This window comes from Tursiops truncatus, chromosome 8 (genome assembly GCF_011762595.2).
Source record: "Tursiops truncatus isolate mTurTru1 chromosome 8, mTurTru1.mat.Y, whole genome shotgun sequence".
NCBI classification, from domain to species: Eukaryota; Metazoa; Chordata; class Mammalia; order Artiodactyla; family Delphinidae; genus Tursiops; species Tursiops truncatus.
In genome coordinates, this window is record NC_047041.1 from 63,645,992 (window position 1) to 63,663,883 (window position 17,892).

The 17,892-nt window shown below is 41.4% G+C and overlaps 1 protein-coding gene across 3 annotated transcripts; it reads right to left on the minus strand.

Moving 5' to 3' along the window:
• Positions 1–1,776: 1,776 nt before the first annotated feature.
• LYVE1 (lymphatic vessel endothelial hyaluronan receptor 1) lies at positions 1,777–17,798 on the minus strand. 3 transcript variants are annotated; one of them, XM_073808619.1, is made up of 7 exons: positions 14,569–14,672; positions 12,790–12,881; positions 10,970–11,141; positions 10,721–10,860; positions 4,525–4,830; positions 3,784–3,862; positions 1,777–3,242 (listed from the first exon to the last, which is right to left on the minus strand). In XM_073808619.1, exons 3-7 carry the CDS (start codon positions 11,110–11,112, stop codon positions 3,056–3,058), a joined length of 855 nt encoding a protein of 284 aa, XP_073664720.1. In that variant the 5' UTR covers positions 11,113–11,141; positions 12,790–12,881; positions 14,569–14,672; the 3' UTR covers positions 1,777–3,055. The 3 variants fall into 3 exon arrangements, with proteins under 3 accessions (XP_073664720.1, XP_019804042.2, XP_004324243.3); XM_019948483.2 differs by having other exon boundaries at positions 11,339–12,881; XM_004324195.4 differs by lacking the exon at positions 12,790–12,881 and having other exon boundaries at positions 14,569–17,798.
• Positions 17,799–17,892: the final 94 nt, after the last annotated feature.

Genomic DNA, 17,892 nt, shown 5'->3' on the forward strand with positions numbered 1-17,892 from the left:
ATGGAGAGTAAAGAGAATCTGACTAGGAAGAAGGAAACTTCTAGAACAGGCTCTACTTCTAGCTGTCTGTGACACTGGGCTCCATTTTTTTATAGCTAAGAAAAGAGAGTTTAGAGGAGCTTATCTTGGGTCCTTCTGAGCCTTACATTTTCTGATCATATGAGCTGGATCAGGTAAGTCTTTGCTGAGGTTGGTGTCTGCCTCAGGGAGGGAGCAGTTCTCAAAGTTTTTTAGTGGTTCTCTTTTTCCCTTGTTATTGCAATGGCTTTGAAGAAAAATTCCCTGAAGTTGGGACAAGAGTCCTGAGTTGTCTTTCTTATTTTGCCTCTGTGGTTTTTGGCAAGTGACTGATTTCAACCTTGCATATTGGAATGGTTTACATCCCTACATTGTCATCTGCAAGGAAAGCCTGGTATTGTAGGGAAAGGAGTGTGGGCTCTGTGGTCATTCTGACCTGGGATTGAATCCTACCTTTATCACTTAACTAGACATGTGACCTCAGAAAAGTGACTTAACTCCTCTAAAAAGCCAACTTTCTAATTAATAAAAAATGACAGTAATAATCCTTCTCAAGGAAGATGTGGCAGTTAAACAGAACAACATGTGAAAATGACTGTCACTTAGTAGGTGCTCAATAAGTGATAGTTTCCTCCCTCCCTCCCCCCCTTCCTTCCTTCCTTCCTTTTTTCCATAATGATGGAAGTTTTACATTTTCGTCAGTATTTTTGCAATTGACATTTGGTCTATCTAGCGATTACATGTGGCTAGGTAGGGTTCTTCTCTTTCCTCCTTTCTCCTCCTGAGTAGGGCATATTCTTGTCTAAATTAACAGAAGATGATAGTATCCTAGTATATGGTAGATGCTGACGGGTGGGAGACCTAGTGTGGAAGTTCTGATTGTTTTCCAGTTAGCAAACACAGAAGACCACTATTTAAGCTCTTACCCTTTCTTCTTCACTCCCTGAGAACTGGTTGAGGCTGATAAAGCTTAAGGACTGACAAATCAGAGTTTTAAACTCATAGACCTCAGGGCCAGGTAAGTTGTAAATGAGTGGAATGGGCTGGGTGTGGAAAAAAAAAGGCAATAGTACTATAAAATCCATAGGAAATGGCACCTTTACTTTGGTGTGAGGTTGCTATAGAGAGTGGTGAGGACTGTGGTGAGGTGGAGAAAGCATCTCCCATTTAAAGGGGGCAGCCACTGCTCAGTATTAGTAATTATGGCTATGAGGGAATATGGGTTCTTTAGTTCCAGATCTTGCCAGTTTTCAAGGGAACGGAAATACAAATATATGAATTCTCTTGATGTTTAATTCTTGGCAATTAAGCCAAATTTTAATATTTGTGGGACAACTATAAAAGACTATGCCAACAGGTTATGGCCTCTGAGTTGAAAGGATCATGGAATTGTGGGGTTACTGGTGAGGGGAAGAAGATATTAGCAATCTCAGAGAGAAAGACTAGAGAGAGGGGGAGAGAAAGTTAGAGAAACAGGACAAAGGAGCTATCTGAATCTCCAGCTTCCTGTGAACTCTGGAACAGATTGGAATGTAGAACCTGAATCCAAAGTAAAGGACTAATTTATGTGTGTATACTTGACCTACTTAAAATAAGACCATCTGAAGCAAGAAGAGCCTCACATAGTGATATATATACTCTTGGCTTTACAAATGTATTTCAGCTACCAATATTGTCTCTCTTACTTTTGCGAACAACAGATCACTTCAATTTTGCATGAAAGGTATAATGCATCTATGTAAATAAGAGAGCAAAGGAATTTTCTAAATGCTTTTATTTTTTCAGCACAAATATTTCTGCACCTCTCAGACTCCTTTTGCTGGAAAAAGGAGAGCTAGTGATACATTTGGTAATGACATCTAAAAAATGTACTTTGGTGTATAGAGGTAATGATGTACTTTTTAGGTATGTTAATAATAAATTAAGGCTATAATTGTTGCCATAGTCACGAGAAAATAATGAGTAGATTAGTCTCAGCAAAAAAAAAAATTGGTTTTGGAAGTGGAAAGCTGGGGATATCAACACTGAAAAAAATTAGCTTCATACATTCTACTATATGCAATTTTTTATTAATAATCTTCAATTATAGAATGTAATAACTTGCACAGTACCTGACATATAGTAGGCATTCAGCAAATGTTTATTAAATTTTACTGCTTTTTAACACAGTAATTTTATTCAGTAATAATTTCTATAATTTGATAAAAATAGAAATTTTTAAGAGATTTTTTTTTGGGGGGTGAGAAAAGAATATACTTTCTTTTCCCTAGAAAGTATGTTCTTCTAGAGAAAATAGCAGCAGCAGGAGAGAGAGAGAAAAGTAAGTGTGTATAAGTTCTAAAAAGTGATTCCAACTAGAATTATTCAGAGATGAACACTTTGACCCTGTCTGTATTTACAGTCCCTACTGACAAATGCTGTTAATATCCTCAGCCTTATCCTTTTTCTCTATTTATTTTGGTTTTACAGAGATTAGGTCTCAAGTCACGGGAATCTCCATGTCCTTCAGTTGCTAAACTTTTCCTTCCTTCTTTTTCTCTTGCCTGGCTCAGAAGGACATGCCAGATGGTATAAGTGTTTCCTTTCCAGAGCTGAAGAAAGGATCTGGGCTGTAGAGTCAATCAATAGACAAAGCCTTGATCTCAATGGTTTCTTGGCTCTCAGCTCACCTATTCTCAGGTAGCCTAAAGGCCTCTTGACAAACAGGTTCTGATTAGCTGTTTGAGGTCCAGGTGCTTTGCACAAGCTCCTTTCTCCCACTGGGATATTATTAGCACATAACCAGGCTAGAAAGGTTGTGGGAAGCTTTGGAGGTAGGAGGGTAGGATCCAGAAAGGATTGCAATAAGGAAAAGGGAATTCCCTTTGGTGAACTCCAGAGTCCAAAGGTAGCCCTGAGCTGACTCTAGTTAGGGACCAAGGGTAGACTTGCTTGTTTGGTTCTTTGGACCTTTTATAGGCTCCCCATCTGGGACCAGGATGTGTATCAGGAAGGAAAACAACCTCAGGTGTGTCCTCTTATTTCTTTCAGCTTCCATCTAAACTTCAGCTTCCAGGCATCGCACTGTGGTTTTGGGTTGACTCTTGGGCTCCTCGGGTTTTTTATCCATTTTCTTTGATTCCTCATTAGGGTTGCTATCATCGGCCTTCTCCTCCTTCACTACTTTAGTTTCTATCATTTCCTTCTGCTGGTTCTTGTTTGTAAAAGGGAAGGCCTTCACATACCTGTAGGCATAAACACAAAATTAAAGTGAGAGCCTTCTACGTAACACATAGAACAACAGATAATGTTTTGTGATGGCCCATATTGGCATAGTACACTGGGTACTTTTATTTCAGAGAGATGCTAACACATGCACCCTCAAATACTTTAACCCATCCCCACCTGGATGGATTCATTTAGATAGGACGGTAAGTTTGCAGGCAAAACTTTAGGCTGGCCTTAACACCCTCTCATCAAAAACAAAGAATTGAAAATCAAATAAAGCATACCCATTTTTCCCTAGATGTCAATCTTTTCTTTTTATTTCTTGATATTCAAAGGGACAGCCATTGACCTATATCTAAAGGCCGGATAACATACAAGTGATGAAATAAAGGAAAGGTTGGGCGGTAGGGAGGACAGGTGAGGTGAGGGAAAACATTTACAGTATAAGAGGATTACCATCTCCATCTGGACGAAGGAAATGTCGATAAAAACCCTGGATAAACACAAGATATGGATGTGACAAAGACGACGAGACTAACCATGTGCCAACAATCCCACCTTTTGATGTAGCAAACCGCGAGGCCAGCTGCAGCAGCAAAGAAGAGGAGTGCAAGCACCAGCAGGGTCGTGGGAACACCTGGGGGAGACAGAGACCGCGCCTTGTTCCTCCTTGTAGACATTACTGTGCACCGCTCTTCTAAAGACTCATCCTTACACGTGATGGAGACCACAGAGCAGAAAAGCCTTCTCTGTGACCACACAGGGGCCACTTACGGCGTTGGGCCCACATGAGCTTCTTTGCTTCCTGCCTATAGAATCCTTGGCCTTGCCTCATGCTCTCCCTACTCTATAAGTTGCAACATGACAGAGTCCATTTCCTCTCTGTGGCCTTGAGGTGACAAGTTTGGAGCAAATCAAGTGTAAGACCCTTTAAATAGGAAAACTAACTTGCTAATCATAGGCATTTAAGGTGTGTATATGTACTTTAAAAACTTCTGCATATGAATAGATAGTAATTTATTCTGAAAAGTCTTTGCGTTTTAAAAGTGAAGCTATTTTAGACTCATGATTTTTAGTTTAATCATTAAGGTTCTTTAGAGACCTCAAGTTCTAGGACTTTATGAAATTTGAATTTGCATTAAGCTTTTATTTGTATTTGTCAGGTCCTGAGTGCCCAATCTGGATACAGGCTAGTTTCTATGTATTGTCTGCTACACACACACACACACACACACACACACACACACACACACACACACACACACACACACACACATAATGCAGACAGAAAGTTTTTACCTCCAAACCCAACAGGTTCATTCTTGAATGCCGCTTTATTTTCAATATACGATTCAGTTTCTGTAGATATGGTGCTCGTTTCCACAAAAGCTTCCGTTATACAAATTAATTTTCTTTTCCGTGGAATAGAAGTGGAAGCCAGAGCAGGAGCCACAGTGGGTGTAATAGACTCAGGTCCATCAGTAGACAACGCTGAGTGTGTACTCTCACTGACAATCATTTCTGTTGTGTATGTTGCAGTTTCCGTGTTGAATATGGGATCATCGGTGGTGATAATTTCTGGAAAGCATGAGTTAACCCAGGTATCTGTCCGGGGAGGGAAAAGTGAAATAAGAAAGAAGTATTGCAATAGCCTCCTAATGGGTCTGCCTGTCTCTAGTCTTACTCTCCTCTGATCTCTTTATACTGCAGCTGGAATGGTCTTACAAAAATGTAAAGATAATCATATCACTTCCTCCTTTAGAATCCTTCCCTGACTGCCTGTACTGCACAGCCTATAAGGCCTTCCATGATCTGGCCCCTGCTGACACGGCCAGCCTCACCTGATCGGTCTTTCTCTCGTTCCCCCGCCATGCTAGAATTCCTTCAGTTCTTTGATATGCTTTCTCTAACATCCAAAACTTTGACCTGAATGCTTTCTTCACTTGTAAGACTCTTTGCCCCTCTTTATTAACTCCTCCTTGTCCCTCAGGTCTCAGACTGAATATCTCTTTCTTAGGCAGACTTGAAGACCAGATTGGATCCCTAGACATACATTCTTGTACCTCCTTGTACTTCCCTTATCATGATTCTCACTACACTGCTCCCCACTGGACTGTGAGCTCCCTGGAAGCAGGATTCCTGTCTGTCTTGGTCATCATGGTATGTGCAATGTGGCGGGCACATAGTACATGCTCAATACTTGATGTCAAAAGGAAGGAAGGAAAAGTGAAATGAAGAAAGGAGTCGATGGGGAGACCAAATATACACACATGACACCACTTGAGGACAGAGATCTACTAAAACCAGATTCCTCTGTGCTCATTAAAAAAAAAATTTTTTTAAGGAGGTGGGAGATGGGAGGGATGTAGGTTTGCTCTCCGATCTGTTGAATGTGGTAGAGAGGAAACTAATATTTGTTGAACATCTTGCTCTGAGTCAACCATGGCACTTCCTTAAACAATTTTATAAAACCCTCATTTATACAGGAAGAAACTGAAATTCAGAGAAATTGAATAACTTGCCTAAAATCACATAGCCAGTAAATGGCAGAGCCATGCAATATATTACAATATGCATTTGCATCTCTTTTAAATCTCTAGTTATTTGTGATAGTGGGTAGCATCAGCTGGAATGTTAGCCATGAAGAAGAAGTTATTCTATTATTTTTGAAAATTAAGTAAAAGTTACCAACCAAGGCCATGGTAAACATGATAAAACATTTTGACCCCACATGCATTCAGTCAATATTTTATACTATTCATTTCATTTTGAAAAGACCTCTATTCAAATAGGCATCATCCTTGACCTCTGCCCTAGACTTTGGAAGGCAGCTATGCTCACCACTATACCACCAATGCTGCACTGGATTTTTAGCTACGTTTCCCATTCTTAAGCAGGTGCTATATACTTCCTTCAAAAAAATGAACATTTTTTTTTAGTATCAGGGGAAAAGTATACTGAACACGATATACTGTGCTGGGAACTGAGAATACAGAGAAAAATAAGGGATGATTCCTGGTTCCAAGAGGACAGAAGTATTTTGATGAGGCTAGGGGGCGATAACTGGGAATTCACAAAGGAGATGGCATAAGCAGGATGTGGAGGGTTAATGCGCTCATTCAACAAATATTTATTGAGCTCCAACTCTGTGCCAGGTGCTGTGCTAGATGCTAGGGATGTGGTGCAAATAAGACCAAGTCCTTGCTCGTAAGGGCTTATGTGTTATTGGAAAGAAGGATAGAGATAATAATAAAAAAAAAAGCCAGAAATTTCAGAGGATGATAAATGTTGAGAAGATAATTAAACAGGATAAGGATCAAACTGGAAGGGGCAGGAATGGGGACAGATACTTTGGATAAGGTGATAAGAGTAAGTCTCTTTGGGGAGGTGATACTTAAGCTGAAACCTGAATGATGAAAAGTAGCAAGTCATTGAAGATCTAGGGCAAAAGCATTCCAAGTAAAGAGAACAGGAAGTTCAAGAGCCTGAATTTGAATAATCTCAGCATGTTTGATGACTAGAAGGCTGGTATGGCTGGAATAGAGCTCCAGGTCGTCTAGTATGGAAGAGGGAATAGGATATCCCAGTCAATAAGAACAGCGTGACCCAAGAATCCAGAAGTTTGAAAGTGTAGGTATGTCAGAAAATGACAAGGAGCACAATGTGGCTGGTGTGTAGGGTGTACGCATGATGGGGAGCAGGAAAAACTGCAAGTAGGAGATGAGACTGGGAAGATAGGTCGGAGCCAGTATATCAAGAGTCATAACTGCCATGGTAAAGAATTTGGAATTTATTCTGTAGGAGAAGGAATTTTCAACTGGGGGCAGCAGACCTTCCAACTGATATACAGAAGTTCTCATATGTGCCCAGTTTTATGTGCACAAGTCTTCATAGTTCACATCAGATTCTCTGATAGGAAGCCACCCAAGGCTGTGCAGAAGAGGAGGGACGTAATCATCAGAGGAGGTGTGTGGAGGATGAAATAGAGATGGGAGAAAGGGCAACCAGGAGCCAAGAAGGAGACTATTGCAATTGCACAGAAATGGGAGAACGCGGAACTGTCTGGAATTCTAAAACTTATATCTTAGAGATCTTCTAGAGAAAAGTGGTTCTCAACTCTGGCTGCAGGTTAGAATCATCTGGGGAACTTTAAAAAAATACTCATGTGAAGGACCCACCCTGGGCCTGGTATATTACTGACGTGTGGTCATCACCAGGTGACGTGGAAGTGGCAGGGCCCAAGGTGTAAATCCTGGCTCTGTCCCTTACTGACTGTTGCCACAGCAAATCACCCTCTAAGCATCAGCTACTTCTCTTGGAAAGTGGAAGTGGTACACTTGTATCATTTCACTGAGGATTAACGAGACAGTACATGTGTAGGGCCTAGCAGAATGTATGGCATAATCTGTAATATCTGTAAGAATTAGTTTCCTTTGCCTCTCTGTTCATTAAGTGTAGCCAGGAAGGCCGCCGTGTGAGGGAGCAACGGCAATCTGATCCCGTGGTCCCTTACTGGTCGGGGGCACAATGTGTCTCACCTGGAAGCGTTAGGACCTGGCTCTCCTTCCCTCCAAACTACAAATATAATTTCTCTAGAATGTGCCGAATGCTTTGATAGATATTAAACACAGTGTGGTTGGTGTCCAAGAGGAAAGATAGGAGTCAGGGGTATAGAAAGGCTGCCTGAAGAAGACGGTACTTGAGACTTGAATAAAGAATACAAGTTAGCCAGGTGATGAAGAGGACGGGCATTGTGGCAGAGGGAACAACATGAAACAGGTGGTGCACGCCGAGCATTAGAAACACTTTGGTCTGATTCCCAAAGCTCACAAAGATAGCAGTAAGAAAGACAATTAGGATAAGGTTTGGGGTCAGGTTTAGGGTTACTGGGATCCTCAGAGCTCACAAGATAGCAATAAAAAAGAAAGTTACAAAAACAAAGAAGCATAGGGTAAGTCTAGGTTAGCGTGACGATGACGGCTAGGGTAACTCTGTTCCTCACAAAGATGGCAAACAGAAGCAGGTGAACCTGATTTATTTCAAAATGATAACATAACCACACAGGGTAGCAAATTTTCTCAAGTCACTTTTGTACACAATTCTCTGACAGTACATCCTTAGAGGGATGTCTTCTGAGGACTAAAAGAAACGCAAAGGAATTGCAAATTCCATTCAGTAGGTTTATTATTCCTAATAATGCTGTTTTTATAATTTTGAAATTATTGTAGGATAAGAAAATACATGATTTATTGGGAACAAGAATTTTCCATATAAGAGAAAAAACATGCAAGTATAGAACAAAGTAAACAAAGAAAAAACTTGAACTGTTGGGTTGGAAATATCAATGCAAATGCAATATATATATGTATATTTTTTCCTAGCTGCCCACTAAAAAGGACTGAGAAGCATTGAAAATGAGAGTAGTAATGAGAACAACTTGCATGCAGATCTTGGTTTCGAATCAACATTCTCTACTAAAAAGAACCAAGGCCCCTTGGAGAAATAAATGGCTGATTCCATGTGTGGGATAAAGAAAGTACAAAGTGAGCCTGGGACATGTTATCATGCCAGAAAGCAATGACTTGCTCAAATACTAATGGGATGAAAACAAAAGTCAACTAGAAGGGGCTCCCACTCGCCAAATTTCGGACAATTTGAGCATCAAAAAGAATAATAATTGTAAAATTGATTATAACATATTGAACACAGAGTAAGTAAAATGCTACATGTCCATGGTAGTATAAAGGGGAGGGAGGACATGTGTGTGTGTGTGCGTGTGTGTGTGTGTGTGTATGTGTGTGAGAGAGAGAGAGAGAGATTCTTCTTTATCAAAGAATGCCAGCTAACAAATGTAGAAGGAAGAATAGATGTAGAAAATTACCATTTTGCAGACCTGCATATAATAATTGATTCCAGCTAGGATCATCAATGTCTGCTTGAACTATCAGGTAAAAGACGATTGGGGGGTCAGACTATTTACATGGTGCCAAAATGTCACACTATAGGTTACCTCCTCATTGCAAAGGGGAAAACCCATCTGAGTTCATTAGAGAGGTCTGGCAGTCACCGTCTTATTCAAATGATCAAAGTTAGCATGTAATAGGGGGACATACTTACATTAAGGGCCTTTTGTTGGGATAAGATCTAAAGTACACAATATCGTCTATCCAGTATTTTTGCCAAACCTAGCGAACATGAATCTACACCTAACTTTAAGTATATAGGAAGCGCAGGGAATGGAAATACAAGTGAAATGAAACCACGAGGAAGCATGCAAATCCAAGTCATCTCCCCTGACTCCTTTTCATTTAGTCCATAGGGCTGGGTGTCCTATCATTGCACTGACAGCTGGCAGGAAGGCCAGGAAGTTAAAAGGCCAGGCCATTTGACCGGCATGGACTGGCCGTCAGATGAGCAAGCATGCCAACCACCAATTCCGCAGTCAAAAGTGATAGGCGGCGGAGGTGAGGGGAGGAGGATGGTGAAAAAAATATGGAAAGAAGCTTATGTTCCAGTCTTCACTGGGCCTCTAGCTGACTGTAAGACTTTGAATAAGGCAAACCTCCATTCTGAGCTACAGTCGTTTCATCCATGAAGTGAGCGAAGTGGACGAAGTCTCTTTCACGGCCCTTCCTGGGCCAAGGCTCCCTGGTTCACAGAACCTCTTGGACCTCATGCTGCCTTTGGGCAACAGAACACTGCGGGTGCACTTTTATCTCTCGGATCTTAGAGAATGACCACTGACCCATCTGACCTTTAGAAGGTCAGATTTATGAGTGTGTGTGAAGAGTAATAAATCAGACAGAGGTTCTTATGATAAAGTGAGAACAAGTGTTTAGTCAAAGAAAAACTTTCTGAGAAGTTACTTAGGTAAAGCACTTGGGCTAAGGCCTCCAAGGTCTCCCAAGAAGGTTAAAGGGCTGACTGTGAGCAAATCAGTTCTATTTTCTAGCTTTAATTCCTTCCTTCTTAAAATGAAAATTGGGTCTTGTTCTTAAAAACATCTAATATAGCATCTGAATTTCCACTCCTGTAAAGGAATGTGGGATAAAGGAAAGAGTTAGATCTATGTGTGAATCTTCATAGTAAGGAGACCTTAGACGAACGTACTTATGTCCTCTGCAAAGTAGGGATGATAAAGCACACCTCCTATGGAGATTGTCAAGGTTCAGCGAGATAACTTAGTACCTTGCTTTGTCCATAGTGGATGTTTCCCTCCCTTCGTCCTGTTTAACTTGTAGGATGAAGGCGGGGTGGGTAATGGAGCCTACAGGGATGCCCTCTCCCTATGTTGCCAATCTGTCATATTTTCTCTAACTTTTTGCTCTGAGAGGGACACCTCTACCCTGGTCAAAGAGGCAGTCTTGGGAGGATTCAGTGGCCATCACCATGATTGCTTCTGCTACTGCTCAGGGTTACTCTTCTCAGAATGGTTATAGAGCTATTGAAATCCAGACAAAACATGCCACGTGGAGAGGCTGCAGATCTGACTCACCAGATGAGTTGTGACAATAGGCCCTGTGCCGCTGGTTGAGTGAACTTCTCCAAATCAGGACGCCCACTCCGTTCTTCCCACACTTGGGGTTCTGGATAATCCGAGGGATGACCACGAACTGATTTTTAACCCATCCATAGCTGTAACAGAATACACATGACCTGAGTGGATGCATTGATCTCTGTTGCTGAACAAGAGCACAGAGCCAAAAGAGCTCCCACAGTGTTTGTGAATCCAGCCGTTTCTCACCTGCAGGTCTCAAAGCCAGATTTCCATGCTGCTTCAACCTGCTCTTTGCTGGCCAGAGTTAGTCCTACGAGCCTACAGGCCTCCTGGGCTTCTGTGAAATTCAGCTGCGGGTGTGTCCTTTTGTTCACAAGAGTGACCCCCATGATTCTGCATGGTCCTGAGATGGAAAGCTCTGCAAAGGAATCACATAGGCCCTCAATGTACTGCTGTCCTTGCCCCTAGCCCTCAGGCTCTCCTTCCTAGTAGAGCATCATTGCCTCAACGCAGCAGCTGGGATTGAGGTTTAGAAATAATAGGACACAGACCAGACATTTTCCACAAGGACATCCTGCTGGGTTAGGAAGGTGCTTGCCCGGATCCATGCTGTACCTCTCACCAGGTCCGAGTCCATCGTCCCTCACTGCACTCAGGTTCCTCGTTCATTACGTGGAGGCTTTGGCTACCAGTTCCTGGGCTGCAGTCTAGGGGATGCAGCTTCTGCAAACCTTTATGGAGTCTATAAAATGAAGGGTCTGAGACTTTGAGAAAGATAGAATCCAGGGCTCTGGTTAACAGAATAGTGAACAATACTCCAATGTCTGTTGGGGACAGCACTATTTCTGAGATGGGCTGAAAAATGTTGCACTTGGTATAATAGAAAGTGAACCTTCTCTGACCATTGGGGGGCAGGCTTACTCAGAAGTTCCTAGAGGAGTCAGATAGTAAAACTTGCATGGCAGGGAAACTAAATAAAGGAAGTAGACTTTTAAAGTCAGACCTGGATTTGAGTCTAGCCTGTGTCGCTTGCTGGCTTTGTGAATTTAGGCTGGTTACTTCATCTCTTGGAGCCTCAGTTTCCATATTTAGAAAGTTGAAAGAATAACAGTATCTATTGCATAGGGTGGTGAAAGTTAAATGAGTTAATTCAAATAAAAATGCTTAGCATAGTGCCTGCCACTTGTAGGCACTCAATAAATCATAACATAGTATCGTTATGTTACCTTCAAAGCACTTTGGTTTTAGTCTGCTAATGACTGATCTCCCTAGGGAAGCTGAGGCAGTTGAAGAGTTAAGATGTAAATAATATCTTACTCAAAATCTAACAAATCTGAGAATTCTTTTGATCCCTTCTCTCTGAGTTCTGGGATTTATAGACCTGTATGAAATTGCAAAGTTGCGTTGCATTTTGGTACTTTGTTCCAATTGGGCTTCATCCACAAAAGTCCATAAAAGGGCATTTCAATCTCCCACGTAATTGCTTGAACACAGATCTGTGCACTGTCAAATGCTTTGACCACTGCCTAAGGTGGTATCTAAAATTAAAGGAAGTTTCTTCTTGCAAACATGGAAGGAGCATTTCTAAGTCCCCCATGTGACCTTGCTGTGGAGCAGGGGGCTGGGGGGAGGGAAATGTATGGTATTTGTGGATAGCCTTGTTTGCTTCCAGACCCTGCTCTCACCAAAAGAGAGACCAGAGAGCCAACACCCAATATGAGCGTTTGTGACAGAACAGCCTCTTATGACTGTGTGCACTAACACTAATACCTACACCAACACTGATATTAATACTAATGTCAATGTTAATTCTAACTTGTATCACCTGTAGATGCCACTCTGTGCCAAACCCTGTCTCTTTTGACAGAAAATTGAGGTTCAGGGAGATTAAGTAACTTTCCTGAGCCCAAGGATATACAGCAACTAGGTGGCAGTTTGGGGGCACAAACCCGATTATGATTGATACTAAAACCTCAGTTCTTAACTAGGACGCTGTTCTGCTTCCCACTGTGCAATGTGGGGGGGAAGATGAACACACACACAAACACACATATACACACACACACCACTAGAGCTGAACTCTTGGAATACACCATTTGTCCTGGAATTTGGCCCATTTCACTCATAAGCTTGTTTACGGCTGCTTCTTTGGGAATACCTGTAGAGAAGGTATATTAATTACACTGTAATGTGGTCTTGATACTCTCATCATACATCATTTTTACTCTAAATATTATTGTTATGAGTAATGATAGACCTATTCTTGGCAATAGACCTAGCTTTGAATATGTCTTCTATTGTTAATTGGCTGTGGGACCTTGGGCAAGTTAGCATTCTTAGCTGTAAAAGGGGGATAGTTATATATTCTTTACAGAATTTTTGTCAGAATTTTAAAATTATATAACTTGTACCTAGTGGAGGCTGGGTCCACAGTAGACAGTCAACAAATATTCATAGATTTTATGCTTTCCTATTTAAGGGCAAAAACAGGGAGCTGGAATCCAAGTGATATTCGAGTAACCCCTTCCTCAAGCATTCTTAGGAAACAACAAGCATAGTAGAAACAGTATATACCTAGGAATCAGAGCTGAATTCAAACCCAAGCTATATTATTTACTGCCCTCATGACATTAGGCAAGTTGCTTGGCCTCACTGAGCCTGTTCCTTCATCTATAAAGTGTCTTCTTAAGAAATATATATATATATTTCTTATATATATTTTATATACTATATATAGTACATAAAAATAGGCCCTCAAAAATACTAGCGCCCATCCTCATCCATCCACTTTCATCAACCACCTTTTCCCTAATCATGGCTCTGTATAACTTTCAGTTGTTTCCAAAATTTCAATTCCCTTAGGAAAATTTTGCCATTATTGAGGATGGTCCAAAGACTGTGCTGAGTCAATGTCAAAGAACAATTTCCATAATAGTTTGAGGATTAATGGCAGTATTTTGGGGGAAAAGTGAATAGTCTCCCCAGGGAGATGTCAAAGAGGGCCAAACTTATTTGAAAGTAACAGTTCTGGTATTTGAAAAAAAAATCAACCATATTAACTCTAACCTCCCTCATAAAATGGAGTATGACAATATCGGAATCAACTCTGGATGCCTGTTCCGGACATATTTTATACCTCAGGGCATCTTCCAACAGAGGAACACATAATTTTCCTTTTAAAGTGCTCATATTTTCATTTGCCCAGAGCTGCAATGAGTGATTTGTGGTTACAATTTTGTTTTGCCTACAGTGCAGAATGAGGTTACCATTTAGGCAGCTCCAAAGCCCAGGAATCATTTCAAGTCATTCCTTTGGTAGGGAGCTGATGACTAATTTTCAAACCTACATTTTCACAGATTTTTTTCAGTTAATTTGCTATTTACTGCATATTAAAAACATAAGCATTCCATGATAGTATAGTAAAATTAAAAATAATGATACTGACACTTCCAAAAATATAAAACAGGCCAATATTCTGTGAAAGTTAACCATTTTCCCCAGGCTAGGTGATTGCTTAAAATTTTTCACAATCACGCTTTGCTTCTTCCATGAAACACTTTTTAAAACAAGTGATTTCTCCTCAATGTTTTGTTTCAAAATATTCTCATTAAAAATATCCCATAACCAAAAATAAAAGTCAAGATAACATAAAGGTAAATGAGAATCACTTTGGTGAAGTTGACAACACGGTGAAAACATTTCTGGCAGAGCAATACTACCAATGAGATCTTCTGTCGACACTGAGCGCCATCCCACCCCAGAAATTCAGTCAAGAACTTAGTAGTCTTAGGACAATCTGCAAGATCTTGCCTTGCCTCAGGTTGGCAATCTGGTAAGAAACCTACCTTCTGTGCGGAGAGAGCCTTGGACCAGGAGCCTCGTGGTCCAGATGGAGCCAAGAAGCAACACCAGGCTGAAGTACTTGGCCATTGCGCCAGCCCCTTCAGAGCCAGAGGAGCACCTCAGATGGGCACCAGCAGTATCAGAGGCAGACGATCACCAGTCTGGATGGAGACTTCTGGAAGTAAGTGGGGGCCCACACGGCTCCACTTCATAACTGAGACATCCGGATTTCCCTGCTTTCAAGCTTCTGACTTGTCAAGGTCACTAGGGGAAATGAGTGACGTCCCTTGAATGCCCAGGCTGTACTTTGTGGATGGCTTTCTGGAAAATTTAGCTAATGCTGACTCAGAAAACACACAAACGAGGAAGGCAGATAGCACAGGGTGAACTGCTGAAGGTTTCCCCAATTCCCATATTCCCTGCCACCACCTCCCTCCCCCACCAGCTCGGTTCTTACAGGTTCGTTGTTGACCGTGGAGCCCGCTCATTTATATACTCTTAGGAATGCCTCTGTCTCTAAAGGAAACTGAGCATGGATTGTGCTGCCTTATCCTCCCACTATCAGTGGTTTTTTTTTTTTTATTTCCGACTGCATATCCTTGTGATCTGTGGGGGAATGAGGCTGAGGCTCATGAAAATGAATGATTATTTAAATACCAAGGACAGAGTCCTCATGCTTCCCTTCAGGATTTCTTTATATGTTTGAAATTTCTAGCCCACTACAGGTGATTCCTGCTTCAAAGAAACCAGACACTTTAAAATTCATGCAAAACACGACTAGGGGGCCAATTTACAAAATCAGTCATTTAATACTTTACAATAGTGGTCACCACAGGGGTCCTTTATATAATAACTCTCTCTTTGATAACTTCTCATATTCTGGTAGGTAAAAATTCAGTTTACACTTCCTCTTCTTTGTTTGATGAATGTGAGATTTATCTGCACTGTGCACAAGCCGTCTGCACTCTCTGTTTCCCCTGCTAGAGTTTCAGTGGTTTATCTTCCATGGCAATTACGGAATTCTGGCTTGAGAGTAATGCCTTGGGCAAAGGGTTATGAGTTTTCTCCAAAAGGAATGTCATTTATAGGAATAGTGTATGGATAACTAGTTCTTTCCCATACAAAAGTTACTGGTCATAAAGTTAGATATTGGTGTGGAAGACAGCAATAATGAGAGGAGAATCTGCTCTGCACAAACATAGAGAGCTTCTAAGGGACCAGGGGAATATCCCTTAAATAGCTGTAGCTTAGACCTCACTACTTGGGTGAGCACAAGACCTAGGCTACGGGGACCTCAGAAATATACATGACTCCTCTATCACCATGGAGCCAGAGAGACAGGAAGGCAGCAATTGTGCTCTCTTCGTCATTATCCTTAAAGCTAGCGTCACACCTGAAAGACAGTTAGCCTTCAAGCATTTGATAAAGTATTACAACAAGGAAGAAGGAAGGAAGACAGGAAGGGACAAAAAGAACCAGAAAGGGTCTCCCTACTGAAAGTCAACCACACCATGTAACATGACAGGAGTGATGTCTCACGTTTAAAAGTTCCAGGGTTTGGGGTAGGGGGTACACCTTGAGGGGAGGCATTTTAGAAATGTTGCCAACCACAGTTACCTACCTTTGATTAGATCATGATTCTGCTTTCTAGGAGAAACTCTCACGTCCCATGTCCACCTTCATTGGATAGAATCTTCCTTGGCCACATTTGTGGTGGGAATTAGGGAGTACGGGCTCCTGGGGGGTAGCACAGCTTGTACAATCTGCTTTTTGCTGATATAAGCTTAGGATCCCAAAAGTTGTTTTCTAACTTAACAATCAAAGGAGTTTTTAGTCCTGGCTTGTATCTCTGTACAATAAATACAATTCCCTCACAAACTTAGGTTTCTGATCTATTTGCTTCCATTTGATTCCATGTACAATAATCACACCCCAAATCCTTTCCCAGTCACAATTCTCAAGATGTATTTCTTTTCCTCAGCCCTATGCTGCCCCCTCTCTAATTTAGTGGTGGCTACCCTGCGTTCATTAGAAACCACAGATGAAAGGGCCATATTCTTAATCTGGCCTTTACCATAGGGCTGCTCTGATCTTAATTCAGCTGAAAAGTCTTATTGCTTCTTTTTCACTCAAGCTCTTTTCAGTCTGGTTGGGGTTTAGAAGGAGTCAGGTTTTCTAAGCCTCAATCTAAGAACTCTATATCCTCTTTCCTTTCTGTTTCCCAATAGCCATTTCTTTCCCAAGTACTTCTTTGTCTTGCAATACCTCTCAAAAGGCAGCCAATAAAGGTTCACACACTCCAACGCTCTGATTCTTTCCAGTCACTTCTCCTAGAGCTATAGGCTGCCCATGGACTGTCTTTCAAGTTACCCTGGGTACGATTTTACCAAATATTTTTGTTTTCTTCACAACATAGGTCACCATATTTCTAGTCCCTGATATCCGTGTTCTGGTTTCCTGCCACTTGACTGATAAGCCAGGGTCTCATATTTTGAAAATTTGTTGTTTAAGTACCCTGTTTCTGGTTCTGTATGCATTAGTTGGGGTAGGCTAATGGCTATAACAAACATTCCTGAATTTCAGTGGCTTAATATACTAAAATTTTATTTCTTGCTCATGTCACAGTTGAATTCTGTGAGCGCCCATTCAAAGACTTGGCTTCCACCTGGTGGTCCCACCAACTTCTCGGGCCTCAGGTCCTCAACTGCATGCTCTGAATTTGGCAGGCAGAAGGGGGAATATAGAGGATATAAAGTACTGGGCAGGAGAGTCTATGTAGGAAATTGGATCTGGAAGGTCTGCATTCCCTTGCCCCTAGCTGCAAGAAAAGACTAAAAAATATAACTAGGGACTTCCCTGGTGGCCCAGCGGTTAAGACTTCACCTTCCAATGCAGGGTGTGCAGGTTCGATCCCTGGTCGGGGAGCTAGGATCCCACGTGCCTTGTAGCCAAAAAACCAAATCATGAAACAGAAACAATATTGTAACAAATTCAACAAAAGACTTTAAAAATGGTCCACATTGAAAAAATCTTAAAAAAAAATAAAATCTAGATGTGGAAATCAGACTGGTGAAAACTTAACAGTCTCTATCACAGCAAAATGTATGAATTAAAACAAAAAAACAAGAAACAAACAAACAAAGAAACGTAGGCCAGGAAGATACAGGAAACTAGGATCAGGAATGAGGATGAGAAGGAGAGGAACTGATCCAGCCCCTGGGAGGGAGCCCATAGTGACCCGAGGGCTGGGGACTTCTGGGAGGCACTGTTATCCAAAAGTAGATTCTAATTCAGGGTTGGGCAAGGTTGTGGCCCAGCTCCACAAA

Bases quoted from the DNA above. Each gene is read 5' to 3' on its own strand.
- LYVE1 (XM_004324195.4), bottom strand. From the start codon at position 14,653: ATGGCCAAGTACTTCAGCCTGGTGTTGCTTCTTGGCTCCATCTGGACC. The intron at 10,861-10,969 runs GTGAGAAACGGC...ATTCTGTTACAG, and splicing joins TCTGGCTTTGAGACCTGCAG to CTATGGATGGGTTAAAAATC. The intron at 4,831-10,720 runs GTGAGTCAGATC...CTCCCCGGACAG, and splicing joins CTATTGTCACAACTCATCTG to ATACCTGGGTTAACTCATGC.